This window comes from Drosophila suzukii, chromosome X (genome assembly GCF_043229965.1).
Source record: "Drosophila suzukii chromosome X, CBGP_Dsuzu_IsoJpt1.0, whole genome shotgun sequence".
NCBI lineage: Eukaryota > Metazoa > Arthropoda > Insecta > Diptera > Drosophilidae > Drosophila > Drosophila suzukii.
The window spans coordinates 4864116-4881328 of record NC_092084.1 but is presented as its reverse complement, the minus strand read 5'-3'; the positions used below and the strand labels follow the sequence as shown (position 1 = coordinate 4881328).

At 40.0% G+C, this 17213-nt stretch overlaps 2 protein-coding genes across 23 annotated transcripts in view; one reads left to right on the top strand and one right to left on the bottom strand.

Annotated features, from left to right (window-relative positions):
* Positions 1-6802, top strand: part of LOC108015113 (uncharacterized) — a 71877-nt gene extending 65075 nt beyond the window's left edge. For 7 of the 8 annotated variants that reach the window (XM_070997259.1, XM_070997257.1, XM_036820736.3 and 4 more), the window contains one exon: positions 5953-6802. In XM_070997259.1, the coding sequence (XP_070853360.1) occupies positions 5965-6480 (516 nt within the window). In that variant the 5' untranslated portion in view covers positions 5953-5964 and the 3' untranslated portion in view covers positions 6481-6802. Of the gene's footprint in view, positions 1-5731; positions 5813-5952 lie in introns of those variants that run through there. The other variant, XM_070997261.1, reaches the window with a different exon arrangement.
* Positions 1-17213, bottom strand: part of LOC108014920 (retinal degeneration A) — a 115263-nt gene that overhangs the window by 43452 nt on the left and 54598 nt on the right. The gene's annotated exons all lie outside the window — the stretch shown is intronic.

Here is a 17213-nt window from a genome sequence, read left to right as displayed (position 1 = left end):
GCAAGCAATCGCCGTTCTTGGGATATTAATTTTCCGCTCGAAATTACCTGCCCACACGCATCATTCGCAGTTTCCAGTTGGTGGAACCTACGCCCATCTCATCCGGCTGTCAGCAAAATCGGAAAACGGATGGAAATCGCTGGAAAATTGGCTCTAAATTCGGTTTATGCCCTATACAAACTCCCCCCCCCCATTTAATGTGCATCGCCCGAAAGTATGCAATATTCATGGGGACACTAAAAGCCTCGAGATCCCAGGGAATGGAATGGAACATACGTATATCATGGCGAGTGTGGCAATAATTACAATGAATTAATAAACACAACGCACAAAAGTGGCTGACAAAATGCCGACAAAGTCAGCGGAGGAGGAACCCCTGCCATTAAATATAAAAAAAAAAACCCTCAAAAGCACCAACGACAATTGCATTTTTAATTCGTGTCAATTATTCAGGCAGGAAGCACTGCCAGCATTCAGCAAACCGACTATTCGTAATTATACACCCCATAACCAGACTGCACACACACCTTTACACGCGAAGAAAAATCGTATGCCCCATTAGGGCTGATTGAATTTTAATTTCTGATCTTGTAAAAATGAAAATTGTAGTTGCAAAACTGCACTTTCGCATCGGCTGTTTACTGTCCACTCGAATTATTGCTGGTCGAGCAAATGTTTTTCTATTAGATAGCAAATTCCATTAGGATGTCACAAATAAAGAAAAGTGTCAATGGAAATTATTGCTGCTTGATTTAATTCTCTTTCGCAGGATTTTCATTGAACGATGTAATATGCACTTTTCCAGGAGATGCAGTCACAAATGAAATTAGCTGCCTGCTGCAATTATTTCAGCTTGAATTAATGTGTTTTTGAGCTGATTTTAAGCGACATGAATTATTTTCCAATTACGGGTATTTTTCAAATGTCGAGTTTTATTATTTTTACTTCAATGAATTTAATGAGAAGGTTATATTAATAACATATTTTTCCATTGCCATTGTGTGACTAACATTTTTCCAGTGACTCTCCATCCATAAATGGGTTTTGGCTCCCTTGCCAAACTGTTCAATAAATATTACATTTACAAACACTCGAGTGAAAAATCGCTCGTTTCAATTAAATTTCGATATGAGGTGAAATTTGCAATGCAATTTGGTTTCCATTAATCAAGGAGCAGTCAGATAATACGTCTGGTTATTGGCATTGCGGTATGATTTTATTATTTTGCCTGCATATTTTAAAAGATTTAACGTTCGGGAATATACAAAGGGCCATTGAAGAGTGTTTTATCACTTATACGGGGTGTGCAAATATTATAATACATCCGATTAAATTTACTTTAATGGGATACCTTTTTGTGGACTTTCCTATTTGTTCTTTGAATCCGAGTAAGGCCATAATTTCGCCCACGGCTGACTGATTGCATTAATGCCGGGTTTGAGGTCTCGTTCTACGGCTAATTAAAGTCACGGTCCCCGGGCTCCTGAGGCTCCATTTTCCCGTCCCGCCGCTCGTTGCAATTAATTCCAACATAAATTTGCACTCCCCATCAGGTGTGTGTGTGTGTGTGTGTGTGTTTGCTTTTCCCCAGCCACCACCTTACAACTAGGATTCTCCATAAACCCACACATCTCGCTGACCTTGGGTGTGTCAGCACCGCCATTTCCGTTTCCGTTCCCGTTCCGCTCCCATCCGTTTCCCGCGCCCCCAAACTGTTGCACCTCGTTGTTATTATTGCCGTTGACCCAATTTGCCACCTCTTCCTGCCTCATCAGTCGCAGTGCCAATAAATTTTCATACAAAACAACACAATATTCGCAAGAGTGTGTGGAAGACAAAGGAACGAGGGCCGGCAATTTAATGGCCACGTGCACGGTGGTCCTTTGGAGTTTAATATTTTTTTTTGCGTACTACATCAAAGTCCCGAGGACCAGGGTGATTAAATGAAATTTACGAGTACTTTGGGTTCGGCTTGGGGTTTGGGGTTTGGGGTTTGGGCTTGGGTTTTGCATAGGTTCTGCCAGCCAAACCTGTCAGAGATTGATGAGTTGTGTTTTGTCTTGGCAGCTGGTTGGTCAAGGGAATTTCCTCGTTTATTAACTGGCCTGCGTGGCGTATGCGTAATATGCGTACAAGTACGGGATAATTGTGGAAAATGGCAGATCTTTATGGGTAGATTATTGGGGCAGGGAATTGGTGGGGATATTATGAATGTCCAGGGAACTCAGCTAGCAGTGAATATGAGTTAACACAAATGTTTAATTAAAAATCTTTAAATCTTTTAGATTTTAACAAGTTGTGGCTCAGCTTGAGAATTCTCGGAAAGCCCGGATTAGTCACACAATGGAATAAAACAATTCCAAGAGCATGTCAACCAAGTAGACCACTGCCTAGGTAAATAGTGAATTTATTCATAGGAATTCTGACAAAAGGTATTGCTAAGTGAAATTTCTCAGAAACACTCTAATTAAATTTTACACAAATAACAAGAAGTGCAAAAATTTAAATGTCTTGATGCACAGAAAGGGGGCGATTTTGAAGTAACTGTATGATTCAATTTATTTAGTTAAAGGCTTAAGAGTTTAAGTTGTTAAATTGACTAATTGGAAGTCTTTTTCTTTTGATAGTTGATAATTATTTCTTCCCTGCCCATCCGCAAATATTTTTTACACCATATTTGTTGATTGACAATAGAAACGCCTGCCTAAGCCCATGTTTCCCCAAGGATTACAGTTCGTTTAGGAACCCAACTCATCGTCGGGAAAGCGATGGACCCAACTCTGGTCCATCGGACCTCGTAGATCTGCTGGCTGTCGAGCCCCTCGATGGGATGTTATTCAAAATCCAATAATAAGCCCAACAATTATGCAGGACAGGCAATAAAGTGCAAAGCAGCGTGTTGCCACAGCGAAATACAACCACACCCGAGAAATGGCGACGAAACAAATGTGATGCGATGGTCCAAAACTATAACTGACAGCCGGGAAAACCGAGGAAGTTGGGGGAAATGTGGGAAAATTAAGGGGAAAAGAGGAAAAGGGGCCCGAGGATCTGGTTGGGGTCCCATGTTTATGAGCTGCAATGGCGACGCGTTGACAGCTTTTGGTCAGGATGGTCGTATCCCCAGTGTCCTGGGCCCTCCTTTCCTTTCCTTTCCTCCCATTTCCCCTCCTCACATTTTCCACTTTCTCCTTGCTTATTTTTTTAGTGCTTCTGTTTTTTATGTGTGTTGTGTTTTTACGACGAGCAGCCAGTTTATTGCAAGTGTCGGCCTCGTCTGGGGTTATTAAAGTTTCAGTTTCATTCGGTGTGAAGTCGCATTGCTCTGGGATCTAGGTTGTGGGATTGGGATTGGGATTGGGATTGGGATGTGGGATCTGGCTAGAGTGGGGGTGATCCCGGGGATCCTGGGGACGTTGCATCCACAATTCCGCCCACTCGTTATTTTATTGCTGAAAAGTGCAATCATAAAACGTTCAAGGCCCCAATGCAATGCAACGATATGAGACAAACAAGGCTAGAAGCCAAGAGGCATTCTGGGCGCAAGTATCTGCGAAATTGGTCATCACTTAGGTATTTTCTTATAGTTATGTCTTTGCCAAGCCCACAGGACATTGCGAAAAATTGTAGGGTTGATGATAATGAAAAATTGTGTTAAAGTGTTTTGGAAATATATATAAAATATTTTGCAGATTGAGAGGGTATTTAAATATAGAGGCGGAGGAGTTGAGGATATTATCTAATAATATTAAAAATATGAATAGAATAGTATACATACATTCTATTTGAAATACATGTCTAAAGATAAAGTAATATTTCAAATGTCTTATTATAGGAAATATTACTTGTGATAAAATATCTATCTGTCCAAAAATATAATTTAAATATTTTGAAAGTCACCAAAGACTTATTATAACAAAAGAAAATAGAAAATACTGAATGACACATTTTGAGGCACTTGATAATCTCAGGCTATTTAGATCACCTTAAAGATGTTTTCCAAGGTATTCAGAACTTTTGTCTCTGTGCAGAGAGAAATAGTGAGAATGAGAAAAGCGACAGGAGAAGGACAGGTCTGGGAAATGGGGTTATTTTTCCCCAATGTGTGGGCACATTAAAGTTGCCATTTCTGCAGCCGCAAACGGAGCACAACTCGCTGTCCAACTCTCTGAAATGGCTTTGTGCATTTGAAATGTGAAAAGCGCTTAGAATATTTGCAACCCCACATATCCCCCACTCCACAGATGGAACTAAAAGCCCATAAAAGCCTATTGACACAAATCAAAAACAAAAAACTAAAGCGAGCCAAGGAGAAACAGGAAAACAAGAAATATAGGGTTAAATTTTACACTACCTAATGGCTTTGTGGACCATTTTCAGCCAAGTGAAGCGATTTTCTGGCTTATAGACTATGGGATAAAGCCACCCATCATCTACAGATAGTATCTAAAAGATACTTTAAATGGGAAATAGGCTGCAAAGGGCAGCTCTATCTCTATTCATTCGTAAACACTTGAGTGCTTCATTTGCAGCTCATTACATTCAGCTTTAATTAAGCCATTAATATAATTAATTCAGCTGGAAGAGAAGTATTGGCAAACAGTGGTTATCGGCTATCTGCTATCAGCAATCAGCAATCAGCTATCAAGTATTAAATGACCATCCTGAAAGGAATCGAATCTGAAACAAAAACGAAGGAAAGTTGAAGGCTGATGGACGAGATTTCCACCGCCACTCAAATCGCATTCAAGCCCGATGCGATGATGTTGGATGATGTTGGATGGAAGGGCGCGAAAACGCCTCGAAATTCCTGGAAAATGTGCTTGAGGCCAGTGCCATGCAAATATTTGCTGGGGGAAATAACAGAAAATGTAAATATGAGAAGTGAATCGAGGCGGGACAAAAGGAAGTGACAGTCTGATGTGTTCGGGGACGTGGGAATCTGGAGAGTGGCAAGTGGAAAGTGGATTTCAATCCATTGTTCGGTCCATTGATGCCATGCAGCGAGGACATGCAAACAAATAAGCCGGAAACGGATCAGGAAAATGTACATACTGTGTGGAAAAGCTGGAAAACTGTAACTGAAAGCTGGGAAATATCAGAAGCCAAAGCGGCCGAAAGGAAAACGCACAGAGGCAAACGCAATTAGCTGGAAGCACACACAATATATAACTTTAACCATACAAAGGGACAACACGATGTTGGCAACATGTAACATTTTCCATTCAATTGGAGTCCAGCCTAAATAAACACACTTTTGTTATGTACACTAGCTAACAAAAAAAGAAGATTTCTGATTAAAATTCATAATGTGATTTTAAGCTGTAGACCCTTTTTCTCTAGGTTGCTAAGATTTTTTCAAATAATTCTAGTGAGTTAATTAAAAATCACGCAAGTGACATATTTCTTGGGTGTAAAATTAGCCGTAATACCATTTTAGCTAACATATTTTTTTAATTTTCAAATGCAATGATTTTTGTAACGTGCAAATTAGTGTGATTTATTTTATTAGCCCTTTTTGGGGGTCAAATTGCAAAGTTTAGTCTCGCACATAATTCGCGCATCTATGCTCGCACAATTATTTGGCAATTAACTCGCAATTTCCGCGGAATTGATCCAATTGAGGTGTGACAAATCACGAAAATTGTCATTAGCGACAATGGATAAATCATTTTGCCAACGCTGCCATTATTCGCTTATTGATTCGTTCAGTCGCTCTTTATTCGTGTATCGTGTTCCCGGCAAAATGGGATTTTATAGAAATTTATTGGGCTTTATAACTCTGTTTGGTTTTCTGCAATTGACCAATCAGGTGGGAGAACATTTAACTGAATATTTGTTTTTAACTTGCCATGCAAATATATAACAATTTTCAATTTGAAATATACTAATTAGATATTTTTTAGAGCTTTAATTCGATGATTTGGCTAATTTAATTAATCTATGTCCTAGCACTGCTACACGATGAAACTGGTGGGCGTTAAGTCCTGGGACACGCCCAACTACGGCCTGAAGATCAGCATGTTCGAGAAGAACAACTCGATGTCCTCGGTGACCACTGTGCGCCAGGACGTGGCCATTCCACTGTGGCACCTCGTCCTCCTGCAACATCCGCGCAAGCGGAGCTCCGCATCCGCCGCCTCTCGAGCGGAGTTGCCGCGAACCCTCTACAATTCGACGACGAAAACCTGCGACTTCTGGCGCTACATTCGCCACGTGTCCGCCTGGAACAACGTGGCCCAGCTGATGCTCTCGAAGGGGGCCAGCAACATGAGCCTCGCCTGCCCCCTGAAACAGGGCGTATACGTGATGAACCGCATCCAGGTGCCGCCGGAAACGGCGCTCCTGAAGTTCATGTACCACCCGAACACCCTGTACACCCTGGAGGGCACTGTCTACTCTTTGAACCCCAAGGACAAGGTCACCAAGAAGCCCTTGTGCTACTACGAGGTCAATGCCACTATCTATAAGTCTTGCTAGGGATCTCTTAAAAAAGATTACTACGATTTTTTTGTTTTTTTTTTTTTTTTATTGGTGAAACATACCATATATCATGACATTCCCGAAAAATCTTATTATAAAAGCAAAGGCTATAAATAATATCTCAGGTAAGCTCTTAAAAACAAAAATATTGATCAAATCAAATCTTAAAAAATATTTCTAAATTCTAGCTATTATATTTTAAATATGACACTTAATCACTTGCTAATCCCAAATATTTTAGACCTGTAGTCTAGTTAGTAATAAAAGTGGGATAGCAATTGACCTCCTGTGCATGCATTTCCCTATACAATTGTAAAAATGTTTTTTCAAGCTCAGCAGAAAGCAAGTTGCAATTGTCAGAGGTTCTGGTCGGGATTGAGGTTGAACTGGGGTTAAGGCGGTTGAAAGCCATGCGTGTCGCACGTCAGCGAGGGATTTTTAATTAAGTGCGAATTAAAAATGGAAAGGAAAATTTATACCAGCTACAACGGCGACACTCACACATATTTATATGGAAAGGCAACTGGCAGTAACCGCAAATCAGCAGGAAGTGAGATATTCATTCGAGATGCAGGTGAGTTACAGTGGTCTCAAGCTGCACAAAATATATTTTAATTTGAAATGTTTGGTTTTTAAAATGCCTGAAGAAGTTACAGCTGGAAATAGAAGTTCAATTTAAAAGAAAACATACCTTAAGGTATACAAAAAAAGTAAAATATCTTCTTTTTAGATCGAAAAAAATATCTTTTTTAGGTTTACCAAAAAAGTAAAATGTCCTTAGTCTTGTAAATATATATTACCTTTGGATTAGAGGATGTCTTAAAATGATATTTTCCCTTCAAATCGATTTATTTGCCATCCCTAACCTCGTTAACGTGTTCATTTTAAACATACTGTGCCCCAAATATTTGACGATCGTGGGAATGGTCGACTGGTCACAAAATTGCGGCAATCATATTTCATATTTGCATTTTGCATGACCGCACGCACTTGCCCGCTGCAATCGAGAACTCACAAAGTGCCACAATGTTCCATAGTTTGATCCAATTTTCCCGCTGGGGGAATTTTTAATCAATTTCGGTTCAGCTGCTAAGTATTGTGTTCAGGTGCCAAATGGCACTCCAGGAGATATGTACTTCGAAGTCATCTTTGGGGCGGAATAAATTCCACAGTGGGCAGGCAAATATTCTTTCTGTTCTTTCCCCCGTGGCTAAAAACAATTGGGTTAAAAATAAACAGCACAGGACACGAACCCGAAGTGAGCCAACTGAACGAATGACTAACTGACTGAATGACTCTAGGTGGGTTCGCCCCCCCCCCGTTCACCTGGAATCCCCGCTGCCCCCCAACAATTGGCATAAAATATGCGACGCTTGCATGCCAGAGACTTATTATTAAAACATAAAATTTGCATGCAAGCCGCAATGCCAAAGCGACCTAACCTATATTGTATATATATTTTAAACAACTGCGGTTGGAGTGATAGTAGCTCAGAAAGTGGATTAAAAAGGCAAGGCATTTGGCAACATAAATAAAAGATTTCGCAAGCGTTTCTGACATTAAGCACACAAGGCGGAAATTTTGGGTAACTTAACATCGTTTGAGAAACAATGTTTCCCTATTAAATATTAAATACCACAATTATGTTTTTGGGGATTTTTTTGTTGCCCATTCTTGATATCAAGAACTTATTCTTCTTAAAATTAGTTTACTTTTCCCCAGCGATTTATCTGGCTATAATAAAATATAATATTTGTAATATTTTTGTATAATTTTAGGCAACTCCTTTGCAACATTATTTGCGACTCCCTGCTTTCATTACTATAATTCTGACTACAATTGTCTGCATAAAGCCCGCAGAATTAGGAAGAGGGGCACGCCCTTTTGGGGCCATGGAGACGGAGATGGCAAGATACATAAATACGTGCCTGTTTGTACATTTATGTGGCGTTTGGCAATTTGAGCTCGTGAATTATGCACAGAACAGTACAGAACAGAACAGTACAGCCAGCAAAGACAAAGACCCCGAAAAGGGGAGTTCCCCGGGGCTTGAGAAATGGGAGTTGGGAGCTCGCATTAGACAAATTTGGCCAGTTTATTTACTGGCAACAGTTCGGAGCCAGTCACAGATGCTAACACTCAGTAGATTGCTCGTGATTCGTGGGCGGAGCTGTCTCAGAGCGGTGATTTGTTGCGTACCACTAAATGGGGCTCCAGTGTTGGTAAGAGCCAAGTCATCGGTAATGTCGACTTAAAAATCATCCCCTCAGTAGGTAACTATAATTCCCAATTGGTTCTAGCCTTAATTCATGACTTAGGTGCTCTGGTAGCCGATAAATCAGTTGATCGGGAGTTTTCACAGATGAAAATCCAAAATATATTTATATATAAAATATATTATAAAATACCAGTTGATGTTCAGAATATTCCAAAATATATTCTTTTAAATACCCCTGTAAAATCGAACCATTAATTCCCAAAATAAGCTAATTAAAGTCGCATGCCAGCCCACGCTTCCTAATTAACCAATTCGCCTGGCTCAACATTTCCATGGGCTGATGACATTTGGCGATGCGTTCGGATTATCGAAAAATCCCCACTTCCGTTGCACAGGCTACTTAATTATGGGTCGAGTTGGGAGGTCGGGTTGCAGATGCACCAGGTCGTTTTGAGGGGATGCCATGACAACCGGGGCCGAAATGGCATAGGGATCCGGGAAGTAACGGCTATTAAAAGGCTCAAAGGAGATCCTTAACAAAAGGCTGGCCTGGAGTAAGGTCAAAGGGGACTGCAGGAGGCCGAAAAGTCGGTTTGGTATTTCCAGGACTGCCTGCTGATAAACTTTTCAAACAGTTTCTGCATCTGAAGCTTCCAGCTGGCACTAATGGAATATAATTGGCGCGAATCGCTGCAGTAATCAGCATATTAAACGGACATCTGCAGTCACGGCACAGATTACTTGGGAACAAAAGTTAAATGACAAACTTATGCGACAAATGCAGCAGCAGTGGGAAAAGGTCTTAAGAAATCGCAATTGACTGGGCTAGAGGATAAAATAATGGTAATGAATGCAGAACTAACTTCCGCTATTAAAACTTGAACTCAATAATTTCGCTCGAGTTGTAAACTACTTACTGGCGTAACTTCTGTGTACCAACCACAAAAGTTAGCCAATTAAGTTGCCTAATAACACTAAGAAGTGCCAAATAATCTAAAGATCTGTTTTAAATTCGCAGCTAAACCCAGCCTGGAAACTCTGGATGAATCAGTTCATTTCCTTTGAGCCCCCAAAACGATTCACATGCAGTTTTCTGGGACCCCAGCGAGGGAGGCAGGTTATAGTTAAGTTATAGGTACTAACTGGAAACCACAGGTTGAGTGCATTTAAATGGAAACTGCCGCTCCCACGCAGTTGTCACATCAATAACTTGCCGCTGAGTTAACATTTAGTGTGTTCACTTTACGGCTGTCATCGGTGCACTGAGCGAAATGCGTGCGAGTTTGCACTCAGCGATGAAACTTAAAAATTGCAAACTTGAAAGTAAGATTATATCAATAATAACCAACGAAAAGAAAAAGGTATTAGATTGACTGTAATTTATTTATAAGATTTAAATGTATCATAATATATCTCTTTATATATTTCCTTATATATCTTATAGGGTTCTTCTCTCAATGTGCATTTTCATCGGACTGAGCGTCACTTTGCGTAATCGCAATCGAAACGACTTCAACGTTTATTTAGCCCACGCCGCAGTGCTAATTCCACCAGCCACATTTCACCGCCCCCATTTCACCGCCCACCTTTCACCGCCCACATATTGCGCCCAAAGTGGGCGGGCACGTGAGAGGCAGTGGCAGCTGCAGCAGTACCGCTCCATGATGATATTAACCGGAAGTGACGACAGCGCCGGACAACGCCTAAAAGCACACTGCAGAATTTATTTCTTTATTTCTCACGCTTGCCTGATTTCATTTTTAATTATCCGGTGCAGGCGGTGGAAATTAATTCCGTGGATGGCGAACAAATATGAAAAACTATAAAGAAAATGCGCATATTAAAAGTCAGTCAAAGCGTATGGAGAACGGTTCGGAAAAAGTGGTTGGAAAAAAATTAATATCATATTTAAATATTGCAGTATGTACGCAAAAACCGATTGGAAAAAATCATTGACACATTGCGTATTGCGATTTTAGTGTTGATTTATAGACCAATAATAATTGCTGGCTTTTCAGATACGATTTGGAACCATCATGTGAAAAGTAAATCTCATTTTTTCCATTAAAGAAATGAGAAAGATTTATATTTTCCCAATGCTGACAACTACGATGCTCAAATGAAGAACAATTTTTCAGCCAGTAAGTAGGACCCTTTAATGACAGTGGGGGGCCGAAGTCGTTAGCTTTAATCTGTCATTTGGGAAAGTCAACGACTCAGGGATTGGGGAGCCTCCTTAACCCTTTGCCGGTCATTAGGCATCTGGCGGACCCGGCGCCAATTAATTGCGCATTCAGCAGTCACCATCGGCAGACAATGAGCAACAAGGGCCCCAGTCGCACATATATCTTCGGATTGACCTATGCCGAGTGGTATCGTCTCGAGGCAGATGGCCCATTATAATGCCAGTCCGCCGGGAACCACCGGTGATAATTGACCATCCATCTGCCGGCCACCTGTCCAGTGGCCATTCCATAATCACATCCCGTTAGTGATGAGAAGACCTAGATAGCAAGGCCTATAAAAGGATACTTATAAGGATTCTTAAGAGCCTTATTGTAATATTTATTTTCGGATAGTCATTCTAGAACACTTGATAAATGGATAATTTACCATTTTGTATGATATCCCGTTAGTTATGACAAGATCTAGATAGTACGGCCTTTTAAGGGATATTTATAAGGATTTTTTTAGAACTTTCTTTCAATATTTGCTTTAACTGAAGAAATATAGGTATGAGTTATGGGATAGTCCCTGTAAAATGCATTTACCATTTTGTGGTAATTTAATCTTCTTGCTTCACGGCAAACCCAACTGGCTTTACCAGGTACCAAACCCAATTTCGGACCGCTTTTCATCACTGACGTCTGGGTGTGGGCGCGATTCTATTCATCAAATCCGGGGAAATGGAGTCGGTACTCCGGACTGCGGGTTTTCTACTCTGACATTCGTCAGGAATTCTATTCTCCAACGTGGCCTGCGGCTGGATATTGTGGATTCAGTTCGCTCGAAAAGTGAAAAGCATAAACGAACCCACACTCGTCGTGCTTTTTCTCTTTACTTTTTTTTTTTTTGTTTTTTGGCAGTTTCCTTTCTGGGCTTTTCTGGTAATTAGAGTTTCATGTTTCGCAGCAAAAACAGCCAGCGGAAGTTGCTAGCCAACCGGGTAGGTAGAAAATGAGAACGTGTTGCTTAATTACACGCATTACCAAATATCACACATACGCCATGTGGCCGCAGGCAAAAGCTTCAAAGCAAAGCCAGGGAACAAATAAAAATAAAATATTTTCATTGGCCGTGTTTTAGCCAAATGCGAGTGCTTAATGCCCTTTAAGATTTGGATAGTTATTTTATTATGGGGTTTAGAAAATCGGAATTGACGAAAAACATTAAACATTTTGTTTAGGGAACTAACAACATATCCATAGGTTTAAGAATTACTTATGCTTGTCATAGTTAGACATGGTAAAAATTGAAAACACCAAAATGAGCCATTCGAGGGGAAGCTCCACCGAAAACCTTTTAATAAATCATCAAAGTAAAGCTTAGCTCGATTCTACGCCAATAAATAAATCCCGGGGGCTTGCTGGCTTTCAGCTAGAGTTCTAGAGGGTGAGGCCCCGAAGTCGATAACCCTAAATGGCCAAAAGCAAATGCAATTTGGCTGAAGTAAAAGGAAGTGAAAGGAGCTCGCTGACTTGGTACTTAGTGGTGCAGGCGAGTCACGGCAATATTCAGATTGCACGATACCAACCGATGCCACGCCCACCTGGGAGTATCCCCTTGGGGGCGGTGGGCGGTTATCCCTCAGCACGTCTCACATTAATGGCTCAGCAAAAAAAAACAGAACAGAGCAGAGAAAAAGCCGGCACAAAATAATTGTTTTCCGTTGAGCAATAATTTTCTATACCTTGGGTTCCCCACGGCATTTGCCCCCAATAAAGCTTGTCAGTGGGCGTGGCCGTGCAGTGTACTTTATTTGGCCCAGCAAATTGAGTAAAGTGTAAAGAAAAAAAAAAAAAGAATACGGAAAATACAAAAATGCAAAGAGTGTTGGCCAAGCCCAGCAAAAACTGGGTGAAAATGTCTGAGAAGCGGAAGTGGAACACTTGCCTGCTTGTCCACCTTTTAAGCCAAGGATGGGTTAATTAACCCATAGTCCAGCGGCCAACTAATCTAAATGATTTGTGGGGCGAGCCAAAGTGGAAGGGCATAAATTAAAACTTAAATTAAAGGGGTGAAGGATTTGAAAGTGGTGCAGAAATTACATTCTAAATAAAACTGTTTCCAAGAATTCAAAGGGAAATACGGAACCATTTGAAAAATAAATACCATACCTACAATACATTTCCTTTAAGTCGAAAATGAAAACACTTTAATTGCTCCATTAATCTGCAAATGCGCAAAAGCTGGGACCGTAATCTTTCTATTAATGTCCTTATGACAGGATTACATATATCATGATGTAATTTGAATGCCCCAACCAGGCGAGATCTTAACGGTCATTATTTGTTAACTTGCCCGCCACCACCACTTATTTTCTTGGCCCACACACACATTAATGAGACCACAAAATGAGCTCCTAAATGACCAACAAAAGGAGGAAAACCCAGTGAAATGGCTGGCAGAAAAAATGAAGAGGAAAAACACGGACAACGAAAATGTGGAAAGGCGGGGAAAACCAAAAACATTGTTGCCTCAATTGTCTTGTCCTGTAAGTAGATTTTCCTGTTATTGTTTGGCCTTTACTTTACTTCACTTACATTCATTACACACACAGAGGGTGGCGGTGGAAATGGTAGGAAAATGTGGAAAATGGTAGGAAAAATGGGAAAAGCAGAATGTAAGGCAGACATTGTTGCATCCAAGGAGCTCGCCTCATTCAGCGTTAATTTTATGGATCCTGTTGAACTAAAGCAGCACATGAATCTCGTCCCATCCCATCGCTGTGGTCCTCCATCATGCCCACTAATGGCTGAAGGTCTCGGAAAACTCCGCTTTTCTGCTTTTCACGTTTTCCCGTCTTTCCCACCCCTGCATGCCACAATGCAAAATAAAAACAACTTCTTAAAGCGCAGCGGCCACGCCAAACTCCTTTTAAGCACAAGAATTATTATGCCAGTGGCCTTGCTGACTGTGCTCCCTCGTTTTCCACGGAGTTTTCCACACTGCGCCGCCTTTTCCGATCCCATTTCGCAGCCATTATGACGGGGAAGAGGAGACAGCGAAGCAGCTGGTGAAAATCCATTGCAAGTGTAAACTTTTCCCCATGACAGAGAAGAGGAGAAAGTGTTGCAATGGAAAAGCGGAGAGGCGAAGCGGAAAACTTCCAAGGGACCCATTTAGTCGGTGGTCAAGGGATTTGCAGACCAAAGGTTTGACTTTGATTCTGGTTTGATTTTCTAAGCGGTTTTGTGCTCGAAAAAGTCATATGTAAAAATGGGCTTAAAGAGGGACTTAAGGATTAAAATTTCAACTGCTTTAATCAAAATAAAGAAAGGCCAACACGGTTGGCCAAACAACTTAATAATTCTATTATATTATTTTATTTTACCTAGCATACTTTTTCATTCTGTTATGTTTTAAAAGGCCATTTACTAATTAAAACTAGAAAATGCCAGCCATGTAAGCTGGTTAAAAAGGGAAGGGAAACCAACAAAAGGAATTTCATAAATATTATAGCCAAGGAAAATATTTATTAATGGGAAAAGCTGAAGCCAAGTGGAAAATAATTTGCCGACTACCTAAGCATATTTCAGGGTGAAAAAGGGACAAAAAGCCACATTCGCCAACAAAAGTTGTAAAAGTATGGAATTTGTTTCATTCTTAGTTTTGTAAGAAATACATTTATTTTCAGGTTCCTTTCTCTCGCAAAATGTTAACCACCAATATACCAAACCTGTTTTTCCATTTTAATAATTCAATTGTAATAACATTAAAGACATAAAATCACTTTGATGCATGCTTTGTGGGTAGTAAATATTTATTTTTAATCTGACTTGTTTTGATTTCAACTATGTTGTCGTTGACAGCAGTCATTTAGTTGAGTTGAAAACCTGCAAAAAGTGGTTTTATTTTGATGCAATCAATTTGTAAGCTTATCCTAGTCCAACTTTTAACCGCTTTTTTAGTTTTACCCTGATTTTTAAGCCTTTTTTTGTTGTTCGTTTGGCAGCTGTCTTTTTGAATATCCAGCACGTCATTGTTTTTTGTCGTACATATGCATTAACGAAGGATTTGCAGCAGTTAAAATATTCCTGTTACTTTTTTAAATCGGAACACAACCCCCAACATTTCAACAAACAATGAATTTATATTAAATTTAAATATTAAAAATAATATTAATATTCAAATAATTTAAGACAATAGATTGTAATTTACATTACGAACTCAACGATGTATGACATTCCTCAATCTGATATATATATTTAATAAAACGCTAATTTAATAAACTGAAAGGATTCGTAACATATTTTCTGTCCAAATTCTGGGTTGATGTTTCTCAGACACCAGGCAAACAGAAAACTTAGCAAGTGGCAGCTGGTATTTTTAGCAAGTGAACTTAAATAACTGTTAATTTTCAAGATGGCGGCCCTTTACATATTTCCCCTCCCTCTACTAACCAATAGGAATTGGTCCCCATTGGAAAGAACAGTTAGCTGCCAGCCAAATGCAGACCAGAGATGAGCAACCATGGCCGTGTCACCAGCTTGTCACGAGCTTGTCGCGATCTTGTCACGAGCTTGTCACGATATGTACGAAGTAACAGTTAAGTCCTATGTATTTGCTCAGGCCGTGCCAAAAGGAAGAAATCACTAGGGCATCTCTAAGTAAGCTTGGAATAAGGTAATCAGCTGATCGTTTTACACCTACTAAACGTTTATGTTCGCCTGGTGTCCGAAATTAAAAAACCAAGCAATTTGACCAATTTCTCGACGAGCAAATAAGGTATTTTGGTTTTATGATTTCTATAAATTGACATTTCGAAGAGGTCTGAAATTTAATTTCTTGATCTTTGACACCAGGCCAACATAATCTGTAGTAGGTGGCTGCTGGGCGCTAACATTTTTTTAATGGAAGGACACCGTTAGTTTAGTATAAGGAGACTAGAGGTGGGCTCTCGCTTGGTCGGCAACAAAGAAGCCTTCGATTTTTTGAAGTGGCACACCTCTAGTCAAGCCTTAAAAACTAATCGTTGGTCACCTACGAATTTTCCTGTTCACCTGGTGTTTGAAATTGAAAAATCGCTAATGTACTTCAACATGTTGAATGGCTTCGTAACATAATTTCAGTCGAAATGCTGGATTTGTGGTTCTCAGACACCAGGCAAACAGAAAACTTAGCAAGTGACAGCTGGTAGCTAAAAGTGAACTTAAATAACTGTTCATTTTTAAGATGGCGGCCCTATACATTTTTCCCCTCTCTCCACTGACCAATAGGAATTGATCCCCATTGGAAAGAACAGTTAGTTGCGAGCCAAATGCAGACCAGAGATGAGCAACCATGGCCGTGTCACCAGCATGTCACGAGCTTGTCGCGATCTTGTCACGATCTTGTCACGAAGTAACAGTTAAGTCCTATGTATTTGCTTAGGCCGTGGCAAAAGGAAGAAATCACGAGGGCATCTCTAAGTAAGCTTGGAATAAGCTAATCAGCTGATCGTCTTACACCTACTAAACGTTTATGTTCGCCTGGTGTCTGAAATTAAGAAATCAAGCAATTTGACAATTTTCTCGACGAGCAAATAAGATTTATAATTTCTATTGACTTTTTAATTTGATTGTATGGGGTTTTGATTACATTTGTCGGGCAAATTTCGATTTCAAGTACCAAAACGCCTTTGCTAACAATCCCCAACACTTTCCGAGAATTTTAGTTTTTGACCAATTTTTTTGTTTTTTGTAAGGGGTTACATCATCTATTTTTGCGAAAAATGGCAAAAATAAAGATTTTACAGGTTTGAATGCCAGTGGATTGGAATTTAAACTACGAGCTCAGCGAGGTATGACATTCCTCGATCTGACGTTTATTTTTCTTGTAGCAGCCAAAAAACTGAATTTTTAGGGCGGAAAAAATGGGATTGTTGTCAAAAATACGATATTTAGATTTTACTCAAAAATAAAATCAAAATCAGTTTTTCCATCATATTTTGGTCAAATCAAGGCGTACAGCTAAAAGACTGACTGTTTTGAGCAGCTTGCTTCAACTGCTATCGATCCCCATCACTTTAAGGAACATTTATTTTTTGACCCATTTTCGCATTTTTTATAAGGGGGTACATCGGTTATTTTTGGGATTCAGGTTTTGGTAAGAAATACCCATTTTTTAGTGGTTTTTCAGTCGTAGCTTAGCCAAATCAAGGCCTACAGCTAAACGACCGACTGTTTTGAGCAGCTTGCTTCAATTGCTATCGATCCCCATCACTTTAAGGAACAATTATTTTTTGACCCATTTTCGCATTTTTTATAAGGGGGTACATCGGTTATTTTTGGGATTCAGATTTTGGTAAAAA